The sequence below is a fragment of the Haliotis asinina genome, chromosome 1 (genome assembly GCF_037392515.1).
Source record: "Haliotis asinina isolate JCU_RB_2024 chromosome 1, JCU_Hal_asi_v2, whole genome shotgun sequence".
Taxonomy (NCBI): Eukaryota; Metazoa; Mollusca; class Gastropoda; order Lepetellida; family Haliotidae; genus Haliotis; species Haliotis asinina.
In genome coordinates this window covers 78066034-78085014 of record NC_090280.1, presented here as the reverse complement: position 1 = coordinate 78085014, position 18981 = coordinate 78066034, and the positions used below count along the sequence as shown (strand labels likewise).

Sequence of the window (18981 nt, the reverse complement as noted above, 5' to 3'; positions counted from 1 at the left end):
CCTGGTAAGGAGTTAAAATTGAAAATACGATGTGCCGTCGTTATGGACATCCAATGATCGAGAGGGAAAAAGCGCCCTTGAGCAGTTGAACTAACTGGATATCGGCGCTATACAAATATCTAGTTGTATTGTATCTAGTAGCAGTTTCTATATAAATACTTATATAAACACTTAATTGGGGTTAGGACGAGCTTTGATAATCTTATTGAAGTTGTTGCTATTGTTACTTGTTTTGCTGAGCACCTTCTCACCTACTCCGGACGTGCTGTCAGGGCAGCCAAATCATACAAGTCATTATACAAACTAAACTGAACATTGGCATGGTTTGTTTGGCGTCAGACTAAACAAAGGGAGATAATTCGTGTTGAAACCATGTGTCGCAAAATGCTGATCGTCGTATCGCCTTCAACCAGAAGTAAATAGTGCATGTGCATGTACCAAATAATCAGTAGTTCTGAACTTGTATTGATTTTCATTTAGACTCTTCGACTACTGCGCTGATAAACGTTGTCGTTAAGAAACCCTTTTCACTTATGTTACAACTTCCGGCGTCGTTTTTTCGTCGTCGAAATTTGTCAACAGATAAAACATCCTACTTTGCAGAGAAGTAAGTCTGATAAAGGGCAATGGCGTTACAGACACTTGCCTCTCGGGCTTTGGTATCGATAGACAAGACCAAGAAAAGTGATACGGGAACTGAAAAGAAGAAAACAGTGTTAGACGAAGACACATACACTCAGGTAAATACTGCCACTGATTTCGCTCATCATCACAACTGCAAGATGACTAAACCCCTTGTCCTGTTACACAACACCGAGACTAATCTGAAAAGATGACAAGGTCTGAACAGTTCAGTGTATTTAAAACTGACCAAATAGCGTTCACAGGCGCCTGACAATGTCAATCTCGGTAACATATTCATATTGCCTGTGATAAGATTTAAATATAACAGTGAACCATAATATACACACGATACAGTAGTTGGCCATAAGTGAGTCATCATTAGTAAAATTCCCATAGACAAACATGTTAATTGACTCTTGGAAGAATAATTTTCATTAGATTTTCGGTCGGATTGCGTTCAATGCTTGTCTACCAGCTGGGAAATCATCTCAGCTACATACTCTAGTTCAGCTAGCTAAACGACGGTGTATGCCTTGGCAGAAACACGACGTTTAGCTAGCTGAACTACTACATACACATTGTTTCCAGTAAATTTTCTGGTGATTATTTAGAAAACTATTTAACATGTTTAAACAATAGATATTAGGTACACTAATCAAGTTTACCATGGTTGTCTATTGAAGGTTGTTCACATTATTGGTGCACTGATTGATCAAATAATGAGTTTATTGATCATTTGACAATCAAACGTTGATATTCAAATGAAGAAAATTCCTAATTGGTAACACTGTATACCATCTTCAAGAAGAGCATAAATGATTGGTGTACATGCAAGATTTGTTGATTTCTTCAGATGGGCATTCAACTGCAGCCGTGATACAGGAAGTTAATTCTATTTATAGCTTGTTGAGGGAGCAGTTGTTTTCTTCTTGTTCTGGTAGTGGCTTGCACTAGTTGCAGCGTGATAACAGTTTTAGCATGGATACATATTATTTAGATCCATGTTTTGTTATATGTTTGAATGTGCAAGCATTGATTAAGGTTTTGTAAATGTAATATGTGTTAGTGTTCCACCTAGGGTTCAGAAAAGGCAGGGTAATTTCATGGAAAAGGGCACTTCATAACCTCAAAGGGCATGTTGGTGAGGATTATTTAAAAAACAACAAAATGTATAAGAAGTCAAATGGTCTTATAATTTCAATTCTAAAGTTTGTTCTTACTCTTCTCAGTTTGTATTTTAAGATTAAAATTTGAAAAAAGCATTTCAAATCTGGAAAATACACACTCATCATAGTAAACGACTGCGACTGAGGCAAGAAAGGGCAGGGCGCAAAATAAAAAGGGCAGGGCACAAAAGTCAAAGGGCAGGGCGCTGCGCCCTCCTAAATGTGCCTAGAGGGAACACTAATGTCATGAAAACATGGTTCTTAAACCAACAAATAAGCCTGGAAACACAATGCATGATCAAAACAAGCAATTTGATTGACTGGCCTCAGAATGTCAAAAAAATGCCTGCTTTCCTGCACATGTGCTTCAAGAAAACATTTTGTATTTGCGAAAGGCTCAATTCTTGTCGACTTCATGAACAAGAATGGAAATGGATAGCTTTATTGATATTTATCACATCTCCTCTTAGATTTATAGCCGTTCTATTCTGATTTCTGCATCAAATTTGAAACGTAAATCTTGAGTTCAACATTTCTCATTTTTTACACTCACAAATAATTGATGTAAGTATCACTTAACTGTAAAAATAGTGGTCTACATTCATACTGATTGTCAATTAATCCATGATTCTCAATATTCTTTTGTCAGTGTGTTTTTTAATCAAGCGATTGTGTAGCAGTCACACGTCAGCTTGTCTTGTGTTTGTATATCCATGCTTGTAGTCAATCATTTATCAATAGTTGATCAGCGATCAACAGAAGACATCAATAATCAATTATGGTTTTAGATGCTGATCCCAACACTAGTACTTACATGTGGTGCTTCTTCAGGTGTCATTCAATAACTAATCCATGGAGAGATAAAAGAAAGTTATGTACAAATAGCTGAAGATGATTTCCAAGATGTCTTCAAAATATCAAAATAATTATCATGTATCATGATATTTTACTCTTATGAATGTTGAGAAGTTATTCTTGCAAATATGAACTGCCTGTGACAGAAATTTGGGTTGCGTCTTCAGAACAGAAAACACTCCATCCAAACAACACAAGTAAATAAGTCTTAGGAAATTTCACTAATGGTGACTCACTTGTGGCCAAGTAATGTACATGTTTAGAATGCCCTGCAAAGACGTATCATGAGAAAACTCATTCTGTAGCTGATTTAACTCTCCTGCAGTTGTAGACATAGAAAATCTGAAGTCAGTATGTTTCTACTGTGTACCTGTGAACAGCTGAACTTGATTGCCAATACGTGTTAGCTTCGTTTAATCACCCTAAGGTATTTAGACTCATGTTTACTTTTCCAAGCTGTTAATGGGATTAGCTGTGTTTATACCCTTCACCTTAGACTGCTCGAGTAATCTACTATCAACAGATAGACTGGATTAACACACATTTTGTACTTACTGTGCTTCAAGTCAAGCTCAGGTTTCTTATGCAAGATGTTCACTGAACCCTGTTACTTCTGTGTCTCATCATCTTGTATAAAATACAGAATTCAGTTGAATTTGTGTCTAAGCCTAGAGCATTAAATCATGTTCCTGTGCATCTTGTAGGGAATTGAGGAGATTATCACCAGAGATTTCTACCCAGATCTTCCCAATCTGAACTCACAAGCAGAATACTATGATGCTCTGGAGAGGAATGACTTAGTGAAACTGAGAGAAATACAGATGAGGTGTAAAGATCTCCGACCGTCAACAGGAGCATCAAGTATTTGTAAGTATGTCTTAATAGAGCTTGTTTTGATAAGCTCATAATTTTTCCCAAGGCATGATCATTCATGATCATGAACAAAAAGCAAAAGTTATGAAATGAAAGATATTTACAAACACATCTTTCATCGTCGGAACTTGTTTTAAAACCAATCTGAACTTGTTTTAACACCAGTCTGGGATATTATTGCATGTGGATTAAAACTGGTTCACTTTTATGCAATTGTGGAAAATGATATGAACATTTATTGATTTGTTTGAGTGGCATTCTAAGAGTTGCTGGTATAGATATGACACAGTGTTATGGAAGACAATAGTTTCTGTACAGGTTCTCATACTGTTTTTAAGCATAAGCTTTTATTGCCATATATGTACTTGTGTTTGTTTGGACGCAGTGTTTTCTGTTCAGTTGACACAACCCAAATTTCTGTCGTAGGCAGTTCATATTTTGATGTTGAAATACCACAGAAACACGCCCTAGGTTTATCCTTGATTGTATGTTAGTGAGAATGGTGAAATTATGAGTGACAGTGACAGACTGATGCAGTCAAACATACACGTGCATGTCATACATACACATGCAGTCATACATACACATGCAGTCATACATACACATGCATGTCATACATACACATGCTGTCATACATACACATGCAGTCATACATACACATGCATGTCATACATACATACACATGCATGTCATACATACATACACATGCATGTCATACATACACACACATGCATGTCATACATACATACACATGCAGTCATACATACACATGCATGTCATACATACACATGCATGTCATACATACATACACATGCATGTCATACATACACATGCATGTCATCGTATGAGCAAAATATTCTAAAGTACAATGTTAAACCACATTGCACCTCACTTCACCTCACCACGTGCTGTCAAACTGTCTACATCACTGTATCCTCCTGGAGGCCTGTTTGTTTTGCAAAACCATCAACATGTCCACATGGAACTTGCATACCTCTGTGAATGGCAAATGCTGCTCCTGTATGGGTAATTCAGTTTCAGATGATGTGTACAGGCAATAGGTGTGCATGTTGGTAATGTGAAAGAAACGTGTATGTTTTGGCCAAATGTCCCTCAATTGGTTTAGTCTTAATCCAGAGTTTCAGAGCTGTTACTGTATCAATTTGGTATTATTCTCTAGGTACATCATTTCAATAAGGTTGCTTCGATTTGTGTGATGTCACGCATGGTTGACCACTCTGTGTAAAGTCAAGAGTGGACATGTAAATGTCTGTCAACTTCATTTTCAAAATTCAAATTTTAAGCACTTTTGTTTGTATAATTACAATTCCAGTGTCTTTCTTGGTTCCATGCATTTCATTGCATGACAATATTAGTTATGAAAAAATATTAATAAGGAAAAAAATGGGGCAAAACCCCTTAAAAATCAGTGATTACCTTAAAATTTAATAAAAATGCATATAATTTGATTATACTTGAAAATTTTTTACCACAAGTCCTCAGTAGTGATCAGTAGTGGATGTGGTTCACACTTCCCATCACTAGAGTTATATTGCTGCTACAACTGATGCAATCTCTTTCGCCAGACAACTCCCCAGATACGTTTGAAACACCTGATGCCTCGGCCAGGACTCGCTCCCCATCTCGGAAGATGCCTGGTGACCCTGGCACTGATGAGCAGCCACAGTTGCAGAATGATGCTGGTAGGTGCTAGCCCCAAGTGGTAACGTGGATGAATGTTTGGCTACAGTTTTGCCAACAGTCCAGGGTTATAATGAACTCATGATTTTGTGCCCAGTGGCGGACCAATGAATTGCAGTCTAGCTCAAAAACTAATAAACATAACATACTCAATGAAATGCTGATCGTAGTCAGAACATCATAGCAACTCTGTGAGGTTTTTGCAGAATATTTTTCCTTAAAATAAAAATGTTGTTTAACAAACTATGTTTAACATATTGACACAGCTCACTATTTATTACGATTGAGGAGTACAGAGAAAGGGACAGCTTTAAGATGATTTTTGTATGGCATGTAATTTGCATATATACGATTTTGATTTTGAAACAAACAACTAAAAACAAACACTAACAAATGTATGATGCAAGATGAGTGTCAAAACTAATGTTCTAAGTGTTTTCCCAACCTTCATGAAAAACGTCAAAATCAAGAATGGGACCCCATGCACATGTACGGGGCTACATCATGTGTTGTGTGTAGGGGTGGTAATAGGGGGAAATGGTGGTACGTTCATAAGATGTCTGTCCTTGAAATGTTAACGTTTACATTTCCAATCCAAATTGAAAGGTCATTATCTCCTCTTGTTTTTGAAGAGTGCATTTGCAGCTGAACACAATGTTACACATTGTAATATTGGCAATATTTAGACAATTAGGAACACAGGTTTCCTCTGTACATTGTTAACATGTTCATGGATGGTTTTCCATTTGTGTTTCTAGAAAAGAAGAAAGAATTAAGTCTGGATCAATACCTGAACAGGAACACCAGTGAAGATAATGCATCATTTGTCGAAATTCTTAAAGAAGGTGAACGTAAACACAGAGAAAAACATGCATGGATGTATGACAAGGAGGAGAAGCAGGAAATGGTGAATGTGTTACTCATACTTTAAGCCTGTTCTTTTTCGAATTACGTTCAAACCAAGTTTATCTCCTGTTTTACGAATTTGCATGTTGTAGTTTTTATCAAGAATAATGGAACAATAAATAAATATTTTTCCACATTTTCTAAGAATAAAATTTTGTTGTTTTTATTGTCCAAAAATGTAAGCTTGCAAGAATTTTTAGATTTTGTTTTGCCCATATACACTTCATAAATGAAATGCCTTTAGTATTTAGTATGAATAGTACTTTGATTGGTGGTATTAAATATCTTTAGTCTCTCCTTTCTTTAGGTTTTCTGTGACCAAGAAATAAACACGTCTGGCCTTAATTCTAAACAACCAGACAACTAGAGGCAGACTAGTTTACATTGATATACACAGAAGTTCATGCTGTGAACAAGTAATCATGATAACAGTTTCTGGTTACAGGAGCACGAGCAGAAGCTAGCACTGCCCAGTATTGAGGAACAGGCGATGATAGAAGCTGGGACAGGGAAAGTAGACACGTGGAAGTATAAACCTCAGAATGCCCTTATGTATGTTCCTGACGGTAAGTTCAGTCACATTTGGTGATATCTGCCTGGGATGCAGTAGGTAGGATTGTGATAATGTAATGGAATAAGATTTGTTGGGTTGTCTGTTGTAATGGAGGTGAGAGATGATCTTGTCATCTGACCCACAATAATTCACAGAGTTATGTCCCTTTTGCATGCCAGGAACCAGTAGTTATGCGTTTTGAATCTATGTTCATCTTGATTGTATTTTTAGGATGGTCAGCGCTGCTCCTAGTTTTGTAGGTTTTGCCAAAGTAGTTGGTGTCCAAAATTATGAGTCTTTCCGTCCACTTCAGTGAGTGAGTGAGTTTAGTTTTATGCCACACACACAGTATTCCAGCTATATGGTGGCGGTCTGTAAGTAATTGAGTCTGGACCAGATGATCCAGTGATCAACAACATATGCGTAAATCTGCGCAATAGTGAACCAAGTCAGCGAGCCTGACCACCTGATCCCATTAGTCACCTCTTACGACAAGTGTAGCCGCCTTTTATTGCAAGCAAGGCCACTTTAAGCTGACACATCTGGAATACTGTGCTGCATTAAACCAAAGTCACCCATTAACGTAAGTGATGAAGTAGAACCTGTCAAGCAGGAAGATTGTATTGTGTCATCCAATTGTCTCAATCAATGAAGTGTGCAACCATCAGTAATCTTTACCCATTCCCATTTACTATTTGCTGGTAAGGGGCGATGGGGGTAGCCAAGTGGTTAACGTGGCGTACCTAAAACCTTGGTTTGATTCCTGACATGGGTACAGTGTCTGAAGCCCATTTCTCGTGTCCCCAGCTATGATATTGTTGGAAAATCATTAAAAATGGCATAAAACTAAATTCACTCTCGCTCGCTCGCTCGATTGCTTACTCTTTGCTGGCATATGGTGTTTCAGTATTGCATTGTGTTTTTAATTATTGCAGATACTAGCATGTCACTGCTCGGAAGTGGCATGTTTGCTCATGATATCAACCACTACTCTGTCAAGCTTCTTTTCAAAGATCATGTACATACAACTGTGTTTCATCTTATCGTTTCTCATTATTTCAGAAGTAATATTAGGTTTAAACAAATTGTTGAAATAAATAAGAACTATATATACATGATATAAGGAATAATATTTGTGATATATGTCATAATGGTGGTTCTCATCTGATAATTTCAATTATTACTTTTATTTTACTTCAGGGGAATCACTGAGTGCCAAGGAACTAATTGAACTGCAAAAGCATAAACCAAGGGAGATAATTCATGAAAACACCCGCTTCCAGTTTAACCCACACAACATTGTGAAGAGCAAGCAACAGATGCAGGAGGCAGCATCATTCAAGGCACTGGCAAATCTGGGGAAAATTGGACATGACGGAAAGGAAATCTTACCTTCTATGTCGCCAAATGTGAATGGTTATGGGTTTGTGGCGACCCCGTCACCAGCACCGGGAGTTGATGACTCACCCATGATGACATGGGGAGAGATTGAGAGTACACCCTTCAGACTTGACGGGGGAGGGACACCACTCCCCTCTACCCCCGGGCCAGTGTTTAAGGTAGGTTGACAGGAGGATTTGAGACTATGATTCTTGTGACTGAGTGACCCAGTTATCAGTCTTATTCAGGGATGAAAATTTTTTGCGAATCTGCAGAATTCCATGTATTTGATGGTACTGATGTCATGACATGTTACCTCTCTTTGAACTGATCTGATGACAGCTTCATACACTGTTCTGACATTACTTTTTTAATGATAAATGTCTTGGTTTGTCAGCCCATCAGGTGCCACTTTATAAGAAATCTGTGAGGATTTGTGTGAGAATTGATCTTCAGTAACCCATGTTTGTAGTAAAAGGCGACTTATTTGACAAGGTGGTGTGGCTCTGTCACCTAGTTAACATGTGTCATCGTATCCCAGTTGCATAGATTGATGCTCTTGATGTTGATCACTAGATTGTCTGGTCCAGACTGAATAAATTACAGACCACTGCAACATAGCTAGAATATGGCTGAGAGTGACATAAAACAAAGCAAACAGACAAGAAATGATGTCACTTCGTGAGAAACTTTTAACGATCCAGGGCCTAGATTTTCGAAGCTCTCTTAGTGCTATAATAGTCTTAAGTGCCATACAATAACGTAAACGTACAACTCTCTTAGCACAAAGAGAGCTTCGAAAATCTAGGCCAAGGTTACACTTTGTATTCAGCAATCCATGCTTGTCATAAGAGGTGGCTAACACGATCCAGTGTTCGTGGTAGGTTTTGTAGGAGTGCATGCAGAAATGAAATAATAAATATGTGGTCCAAATAGTTTGCTCGTGAAATGTTTATTAAAATCACTTCAAAATTTCTTTTTTTCATATGCTGCTGTTTTAATGTATTTTCTATAAACAAGCAAATCAGAATCTATGTGTCCAGAACATGCATGCAAAGGAATGTTTGCATGTTTTTATTACCTTTTTGTGTGGAAAAGGTTTCTGCATGACCACAAGCAATGATGATCACATGGTTTAAGGATGTATTTTATCAAGGATGTATGTATTTACTTCCTCTGTGAACAGTATTACCTGAGTATTAGCTAAGTAACCTGGTTACATTGACACGCTACCAATGATTGATTTTATTTTGTTGTTTTGGTTTTTTTTTTCTATTTTTATGATAAGTTGGTCCATATGCAAATTATGATAATCCACATGTTGTATATGACTTTTGAAATGTTTTTCAACAGATTCCTGCAGTTCCAAAGAGGGATCAACTGGCATTAGAACTAGCGGAAAAAGCAAGCAAGGCTCACCGTGACAAGAAACAGAATGCAATCAAGCAGGTTACCAGAAATCTAGCCAGGTACTTTTCATAATACACTGTAATGTACGTTTTGTGTCCAGGTCAGATATTGGCAGTATGTGCTCAGAAAAACATATAGTAATGTAGTAGTGTCCAAATGTATGAACTCATCAATCAACTGTATGTATCATCCAGATTTGATAAGTTACAGGTAAACTGGCAGGTATTGTCTGACTTCTGTGAAAAGTTGCACGCTATAATTCTGCTTGTTGTTACTTGCAAGGGGAGATAATTCACAAGAGTTATTTCCCTTAGATTGTTCATATTGAGCAGAAATTGTTTGTTTTAGGTTTAAATGGGTTTTTTAGATCTTGTTAAAGGAACATTTTGTCACTTTTTATTTTCGGGGTTCAAGTCCCACTCGATTCCCCACATGGATACAACCTGTGAATTCCTCTTCTGGTTTTGGTGTGCCCCGGCAGTGATATTGCTGGAATATTGCTAAAAGCAGTGTAAAACTTAACTCACTGACTCCAGGTTACACTGAGGAAAATAATACAATAGACAATGCAATGAAAAAAAATGTGACAACATGGGTGAAACATGCGTACTCAATATGGCATACTCATGTGCTTAACTCAAGATATATCTGCAGTTTTTATTGAACTCTTTTGCTAAAATCCTAAGACCACATTTATTATGGACCATACTACTGCCAGTTTGCAGCAGTTACTTACATATGACTTATGTTATATTTGGGATTACACTTTCTTTGTAAAGTGCAGATTCTAGTGCTTGGGTTGAATCCCATCCATGATTCAAAGCCACACCCTCACAGTCAGGTATTTAAGCATAAGCACAAGCAGTGCGACTTCCACGGGCATAGAGCATGAGGCAGCTGATATTTTTTTTAACATATCAAGAGTTGGATTAGTAAACAGACTGATTAGGTGAAAATAGGTTGTATCACAGATGTATCACATTTTCCATGAAATGAATACTGGTATATGGTACATCTGTAATTATATCCTGTTGCTATTTAAAGACTATTCTGATCCCTGGATGATGCCCTACACTACCATAGGCAATGAAAATAAACAGTCAGACAGACAAACATACAGACAGAGTTTAAAATACGTTAAGAAAAGAAAATCCAGTGCAGTCAGGGGCACAATAATCTTTCAAGTGAGCTTATAATGATCCTTTTAACATAAAGTAGATGCAGTATCTACATTAGTATTCTTGAAAAGATTTGCTAAGGAATATACGATTTAAGGCTTTTCATCAAATTTTGTAATGAGCCTCTCTCCAAGTTGTGAATAGGATTCACAAATGAACAGTACATAGAATTCATCTTCAATATAGTTTGGACCTGTAGATATACATGATGTACAGAATCTTTGACTATCGTCATAGTTGGTGTAACACCCAGTCTCTAAAATTACTACTCCTAAATTGCACTAAAAGCAGCTCTCAAGTGGGCACAAAGGCTAAACAATAAAAAGCACTCAACATTTAACACTGATTTAAAATGCAGTCTTTGCAGGGATAGATATTTTCTTTTACTTATTTGAGAAACATTTTTAGAAGTTGTGGGAGGGGAAACGAATGTCTAGAACATGGTTTTCCTTTAATTTTCTTTTAATTCAGTGAAAAAATGCCCCTGCAACTTGCTAGATGCGCAAAATGATTGCAAGGAAAGCTGAGATGACATTAGTTCATTGTTTATTTTCAGGGAAGAGCACCAGGACTGTTTTAACTTATCTGATAATCTGAGTTGAAATAAGCTTATGAACATCTTTATATTGCAAACATCTTGGCTCAACAAACATATCCAAAACCAAACTTAAAAAGAAGACTTTTAACTTTTGTTGCTTCCCAGAGTAATTCCTCCAAATGCAACTATTATCAGAAATGGTGTAATCTACTGTCACTGTTAGTGGTAGTGAAATTGTTTCTATGTAAGAGTTCTATTGGAAGAGATCCATGAAGATCTGGTTTAGAATTGATCTTCAGTAACCCATGCTTGTCATAAGAGGTGACAAGTGAGATCGGGTGTTCAGACTCGCTGACTGAGTTGACTCATGTCATCATTTCCCAGTTGCGCAGATTGATGCTCATGCTGCTGATCACTGGATTGTCTGGTCCAGACTCGGCTATTTACAGACAGCCGCCATTTAGCTGGAACATTGCTGAGTGTGGCGTAACTAACTCACTTTTTCTATCTATCATACCAAACTCGGTATCCCTGTTGCATATATCAATGCTCATGCTGTAGAACACATAGTTGCTAGTTCCAGACTCGAGTATTTACAGACTGCCACCATATCACTGGAATATGGCTGAGGGTGACAAGTTAAAATAAACTCAGTCACTCATTTTGCCAGAAGATGATTAAATAAAACATGATGGAGAACGATTTGTATTGTGCAACAATGGTGTGAATTTGTGAAAATAGATTTATTCGCAGCACATCAAGTCAGAAAAGTAATTGCTATCTCTACCAAGAATCATATCATAAAAATAAGCACATCAGGATAGATTTCTGAAATTGCTATTATGTTTATGATTTGTCCCAGCTGTGAAGATTTCATGATATAACTAGGAGGGGAAAATACAGTCTAACATTTCGTTAATGGGTTTGATATAATGTTAATTGTGCTGATTTGAAGAGTAGGGGAAGGACATATCTTTACTGGGTGTGATAAGGCAGTAATTGTGCTAATGTGCAAAATAGTCGTCTGATATATCTTCAGGCCCCCCTAAGTAACTGAAGGAATTACAGCCAATTTGAAGGAATTGCATCTCAAATGTAAACAAATGCAGCCCACTCGCGAAACAATTGCAGCGATATCGGTAGTTTAGCGGTAATAACAGGAACACATCGGCCCTATCGGAAACAATGTCAGTAATACTGGAAACACGCTCGGCCATCTTCGGAGAATTTTCGGTCGCGAGCGGAAACTCACGTAGCAAAACATGTTTTCGCGAGTGGGCTGCGTTTGTTTACATTTGAAATGCAGTTCCTTCAAATTGGCTGGCTGTGACATAACAATAACTGTGCTGATGTCCAAAATATTGGACTCACATCTCTTTACAGATTTTGATATAGCAATAATTGTGCTGATGTGCAAGATATTTAACTACCATCTCTTTATTGTGTGTGATATAACAATAACTGTGCTTCTGTGCAAAGTTTTGATTCACATCTCTTTACTGGGAGTGATCTAGCAACCATTGTGCTGATGTGCAAAATATTGGACTGACATTTCTTTACTGCACTGGACATTATTGGTGGTCTTACATGCAAAATATAGTTTGTCGTGCAAAGTGGGTACAGTTTGCGTAACCAGAGTGTTATCAACCAGACAGGGCATGCAAATAATGTGTGATACCAAAGCAAGTCACTTATTTGGCTGCACAGCATTGCCGCTATATATCGGTATATTGCAATACGTTTGTCAAATTATATGTATGGCAATAGTTTTACTGAGAACTGATCTATTGGGTAAAAAACATATGTGAAGTTTCTGTGTCTTTATGGTTTAAATTAACATCTACACTGACTTTTATTCACATTAAAATGTTTCCCTTGGTTATTCAATGACAAAATGTCAAGCTGTATTATGAAAAATAGTAAAAATGAAAGAAAATAATCCATGACTAAGCATTCTTATGAGATAGTGGTTATCAGAACCATAACATATATGTTTAGGGACTAATAATGTAGAGAATAGGATTGACGTACACAATTAGTGTTACTCATGGTAAAACAATGTATGTTTCTCAGTATATTTGTTGGTTGTTGGTTGTTGGTTTCACATTAATTTAAGACTCCCTGTGCGCATGCGCAGAGCGTGTAAAAATATCTACTGGCCAATTTCCGCTTTGGTCAGATGTTTACCGATAATGTAAACACACTCTAAAGAAAATGATAAATCAAAACAAATACATTGTTTTATGTCGATTACTTTTTATACTTGTATGCACCAAAGACCAGGAGTAGTGAAATAAATAGCTTAATTTATGTCAATAAGTTCTTGTATAAACACATCTCAGCACCACCGTTCCACCACATTAATCTAAGACTCGCTGTGCGCATGCGCAGAGCCTGTAAAAATATCTACTGGCTAACTTCTGCTTTGGGCGTACATTTACCAATAGTGTTAACACACTGTAATCAAACCAAATATATAGTTTTATGTCTATTACAACTTATTTTTATGCTTGTATGCACCAAAAACCGGGAGTAGTGAAATAAAGAGCTTAATTTATTTTATGTCAATAAGTTCTTGTATAAACACATCTCACCACCACCGTTCTTCCCGCACATCCCTTTCTCAAAACTAACAAAACACACATTTCTGATGCAGCCGCAACCAAAATAGGACATCAATAACTGAAAAGCATAAGCAAATCGATATATTTAGTGAGATATGAACAGTTGTCACTCGTCAATAATCATTATTTTATCATTTTGTTTTGAGTGTATTTACACTATCAGTAAACGTATGACCAAAGCGGAACTTAGCCAGTAGATATTTTTACACACTCTGCACATGCACACAGCGAGTCTGAAATTAATGTGAAACCAAAGAATGATCAGGCTTGCTGACTTGTTTGACACGTGTCATCGGTTCCCAATTGCGCAGGTCGATGCTCCTGCTGGATTTTCAGTCCCAGACTTGATTATTTACAGACTGCCAGCACATAACTGGAATATTGCTAAATGTAACATAAAACTAAACTCATTCACTCACTCACTCATGTTCTGTTATTCAAGCATGGATTAATGATTAAATTTTAGCAGACATAGACATGCATTCAGATTATCTTTTCATAGTGAATCCAGTTCAAACAGGTTGAAAATAAGGTCATTATTTTAATTTGCTACAAATTTAATGAAGAAAGTTGAAACTACATGGAAACATACCTTCATTTACAAGCAAATAGAGATAAGTTTCTTCATGAATGTCAAGTAACAAGATAACGTGTGACCTTTCACTGACCCAGGATTAAGCTGTGTCATTAAGACATTTATTGTGGTAAACGTTTTAGTGCTTCCTTTTGTGATATAGTATTTCAGAAAAAAAAAAAAATCATTCAGAGTGTCAACACAAATATGCCTAACTGCCAGATGAGTATTGAATTGTAGAAGAGATTGCGTACTATGTTACAACATGGATCTGTATCTCTGACAGTTCTCTTTGTTGAGTAGGCAAAAACATGGTAGAACTGGAGTCCAAGGACATGTGAACCAGTTTTTTGAAAAATGCTAGCTTATCGGTGGAATGAGATAGTAACATGAACTTGGACCTACAAGTTTATCGCATGGTCGGTATGCCCCGTGGAGCTGAAGAGAAATATGACTACACCATGATCAGCTGCAAGGCTAATCACACAGTTTTGACTGTTTTTCAAGGTGATATCCTACCGTGTTTGTTAACACTTAAAATATTTCTGTTTTTCTGTAAAGTAAAATATAATCTGCCTGAATTTTGGGGACATTTCTACATTGTGCCACCATTGGTGAGTGCGTATTGTTTTATGCTGCTTTTAGCAATATTCCAGCTATATCGCAGCAGGGGACACCAGAATTGGGCTGCACACATTGTACCCATGTGTGGAATCGAACCCAGATTTCCATTTGACTAACAAACACTTTAACCTCTAGACTACCCCAGTACCCCTATGCCACCATATCCTATTTCTGAGATACATGTAATTTCATATTTTCCAATTGTATTTTCAGCCCATCCCCAAAGTTTGCGATGAGCACAACAGATCGTGTGAATTCCATGTCTCCTGCAGCTCAACGCTTAGTCAGCAAAAAACTGGGGATAAAATCACATACTGATAAAGCTCTTCGGGCCAGTTACAGCCCATCTCCTACACGACACTCAGGCGACAGAACACCTTTAAGTTTGACCCCAAGTGGAACACCAAAATCAAGGTCAAATACACCAAGCACAGACTCAAGGACTCCTGGTAGTGACCGAAGGACGCCTAAGCGTGACGGAAGTGATATATCATCGCTCACGGACAATCTTTTACAGTTGCCCAAGAGACCGAAGGCTCAGGATTTCTTTTGAAGCTTCAAAGGGCATTGCAAAGGCTTAACTGTGATATTTGACTTTAAGTAATGGAGTGAGTGAGAATTTCAGCAATATTTTCGGCAATGGACTGCAAGTTGTGGTTTAATGTTAGTGCCAGTTCTGAGAATGAAACTTCTGTAAGTGTGATTGGGAGTGCCTAAACCATAACTGTGCCCACATCTATTTAGTGTTGACTGAAGCTGGTGATGAATGTTTTGACCTTGCTGAAGTCTGACAAGAAGATCTGGGATGTGTTCTTAAAAAGGGCTTTTGACTGGGACAACGATACAAGTTACAAGGAACAATATCTTCTTGTGTCATTTTGAAGTATTTGTTGTGTGCTGACTTGTGTAATTTTAGTTCCTTTTTGTTTTCATCATGTAGGGATAGATGGCCCAGGTGGCAGAATTTGCTGTGCAGAGTAATGCCCCTTTGACATGCCAGGAACTTGTATGCTCAGTGTCTAAAACTGCACCATCTCAGTTTTCATTCTACCACACCTTTAACTAAAATACTTTGCGGAGCAGCATAATTCATGTAACATAATGTGGTGTGGTCCTGCAGGTGATCATCAAAGACCTGCATCCATCTGACTCTTCCTCAAACATGTCTGTGAAGATCCAGGTTAGAATTGATCTTCATCAACCCATACTTGTCATAAGCATAATGATGGGATCTGTTGGTCAGGCTTGCTGACTTGCTTGATATTGTTATCATATCCCAATTGCACAGGATGAAGCTCATGATGTTGATGATTATATTTTCTGGCCCTCGATTATTTATAGACTGGGGCCATATAGCTGGAATATTGCTGTTTGAGGCGTGAAACTAAACTCACTAGCTCAAACATAGAGCCCACTCACTACGGTGACTGACATACAACTCACGAAGCATTTAACCCAAATTCACTCACTCAGTCAAATTCACTCATAATTCTCATGGTAACATAAAATATACAATGGAAGATATGGAACAGATCAGATCCTGAAAATGTGGGATGACATTCCAGAAATGGTTGTTAACCTCTATGTTAACTGGTGAGTGGTGATGGTTTTTGTAAGGGAAGACACAATGAAGACACTGCATCTACAGCTCAAGGAGAGAGTCAATATTATGTCCCTGAAGAAATGTTATTAACAAGATGCTAATTTAATAACCTGACAATAGAAAGAGTGTCCAGCATTTTGTGTAGGGAAGACACAATGAAGACACTGCATCTACAGTTCAAGGAAAGAGTCAATATTATGTCCCTGAAGAAATGTTATTAACAAGATGCTAATTTAATAACCTGACAATAGAAAGAGTGTCCAGCATTTTGTGTAGGGAAGACACAATGAAGACACTGCATCTACAGCTCAAGGAGAGAGTCAATATTATGTCCCTGAAGAAATGTTATTAACAAGATGCTAATTTAATAACCTGACAATAGAAAGAGTGTCCAGCATTTTGTGTAGGGAAGACACAATGAAGACACTGCATCTACAGTTCAAGGAAAGAGTCAATATTATGTCCCTGAAGAAATGTTATTAACAAGATGCTAATATAATAACCTGACAATAGAAAGAGTGTCCAGCATTTTGTGTAGGGAAGACACAATGAAGACACTGCATCTACAGCTCAAGGAGAGAGTCAATATTATGTCCCTGAAGAAATGTTATTAACAAGATGCTAATTTAATAACCTGACAATAGAAAGAGTGTCCAGCATTTTGTGTAGGGAAGACACAATGAAGACATTGCATCTACAGTTCAAGGAAAGAGTCAATATTATGTCCCTGAAGAAATGTTATTAACAAGATGCTAATTTAATAACCTGACAATAGAAAGAGTGTCCAGCATTTTGTGTAGGGAAGACACAATGAAGACACTGCATCTACAGCTCAAGGAGAGAGTCAATATTATGTCCCTGAAGAAATGTTATTAACAAGATGCTAATATAATAACCTGACAATAGAAAGAGTGTCCAGCATTTTGTGTAGGGAAGACACAATGAAGACACTGCATCTACAGCTCAAGGAGAGAGTCAATATTATGTCCCTGAAGAAATGTTATTAACAAGATGCTAATTTAATAACCTGACAATAGAAAGAGTGTCCAGCATTTTGTGTAGGGAAGACACAATGAAGACACTGCATCTACAGCTCAAGGAAAGAGTCAATATTATGTCCCTGAAGAAATGTTATTAACAAGATGCTAATTTAATAACCTGACAATAGAAAGAGTGTCCAGCATTTTGTGTAGGGAAGACACAATGAAGACACTGCATCTACAGTTCAAGGAAAGAGTCAATATTATGTCCCTGAAGAAATGTTATTAACAAGATGCTAATTTAATAACCTGACAATAGAAAGAGTGTCCAGCATTTTGTGTAGGGAAGACACAATGAAGACACTGCATCTACAGCTCAAGGAAAGAGTCAATATTATGTCCCTGAAGAAATGTTATTAACAAGATGCTAATTTAATAACCTGACAATAGAAAGAGTGTCCAGCATTTTGTGTAGGGAAGACACAATGAAGACACTGCATCTACAGTTCAAGGAAAGAGTCAATATTATGTCCCTGAAGAAATGTTATTAACAAGATGCTAATTTAATAACCTGACAATAGAAAGAGTGTCCAGCAGAATGCATAAACTTTTCGTGTATTGTGTAATTTAGCATAGTGGGTTCTCTGTAAAATGGTTTGCGAAGGAATGTCATGATTAACCAAATTGTGATTGTAAACAAGAAACTTCTTGCAATGCTTTTTTGTTATGTGGAGCAGGATAAAGAAGGGGAATTTCTTTGGCTTAATTCGTTTCCCAAACACGATTACAATGTGTGAGGCCCATTTCTGGTGCTCCCCACCATGATGTTGCTGGAACATTGCTAAAAGTGGCATAAAACCATACTCAGTGAGTGTTTGATGTGAAATGTAAAATCAGTGAAGATAAGTGACAAACTGAATAAAATATGGTAATAGTTGTTTAAGGTTGTTGCTGTTTTATCTTGCATGTTCACTTGACACTGCCACTGGCCATGCTTCCCCAAGGGACTATTATCTCCGGAGGGTTTTTTTTCATATTTTGTACTTGCTTGAAGGTCCGAGTTAGAATTGGCCTTCATTAACCCATGCTTGTTTTAAAAGGCGACTAATAGGATCAGGTATTTGGTTGATCGATGCTCATGCTGTTGATCTCTGGATTTTCCCTGTCCATGCTCGATTATTTACAGACCGCTGACATATGGCTGAAATATTGCTAAGTGCCGCATTACACATCAAACAAAGAAATTCTATTAAACATGATGAGATAACCGATAAATATAATGAAACTCGTGTCATGCGGACAATATAATATTTTCATTTATTTTAATTTAACACATCGCAATTTAATTCTGGACTCACAAAAGTCCAGAAACTCTCCGCACTGTGGCCACTC

At 37.3% G+C, this 18981-nt stretch overlaps 1 protein-coding gene across 1 annotated transcript; it reads left to right on the top strand.

Annotated features, from left to right (window-relative positions):
* Nucleotides 1–547: 547 nt before the first annotated feature.
* LOC137283020 (splicing factor ESS-2 homolog) lies at nucleotides 548–18524 on the top strand. The gene is made up of 8 exons (XM_067814591.1): nucleotides 548–740; nucleotides 3350–3512; nucleotides 5105–5221; nucleotides 5978–6126; nucleotides 6571–6691; nucleotides 7879–8237; nucleotides 9412–9527; nucleotides 15220–18524. The coding sequence occupies exons 1-8, from the start codon at nucleotides 627–629 to the stop codon at nucleotides 15557–15559; spliced, it is 1479 nt and encodes a 492-aa protein (XP_067670692.1). The 5' UTR covers nucleotides 548–626; the 3' UTR covers nucleotides 15560–18524.
* The last annotated feature ends 457 nt before the right edge of the window (nucleotides 18525–18981 follow it).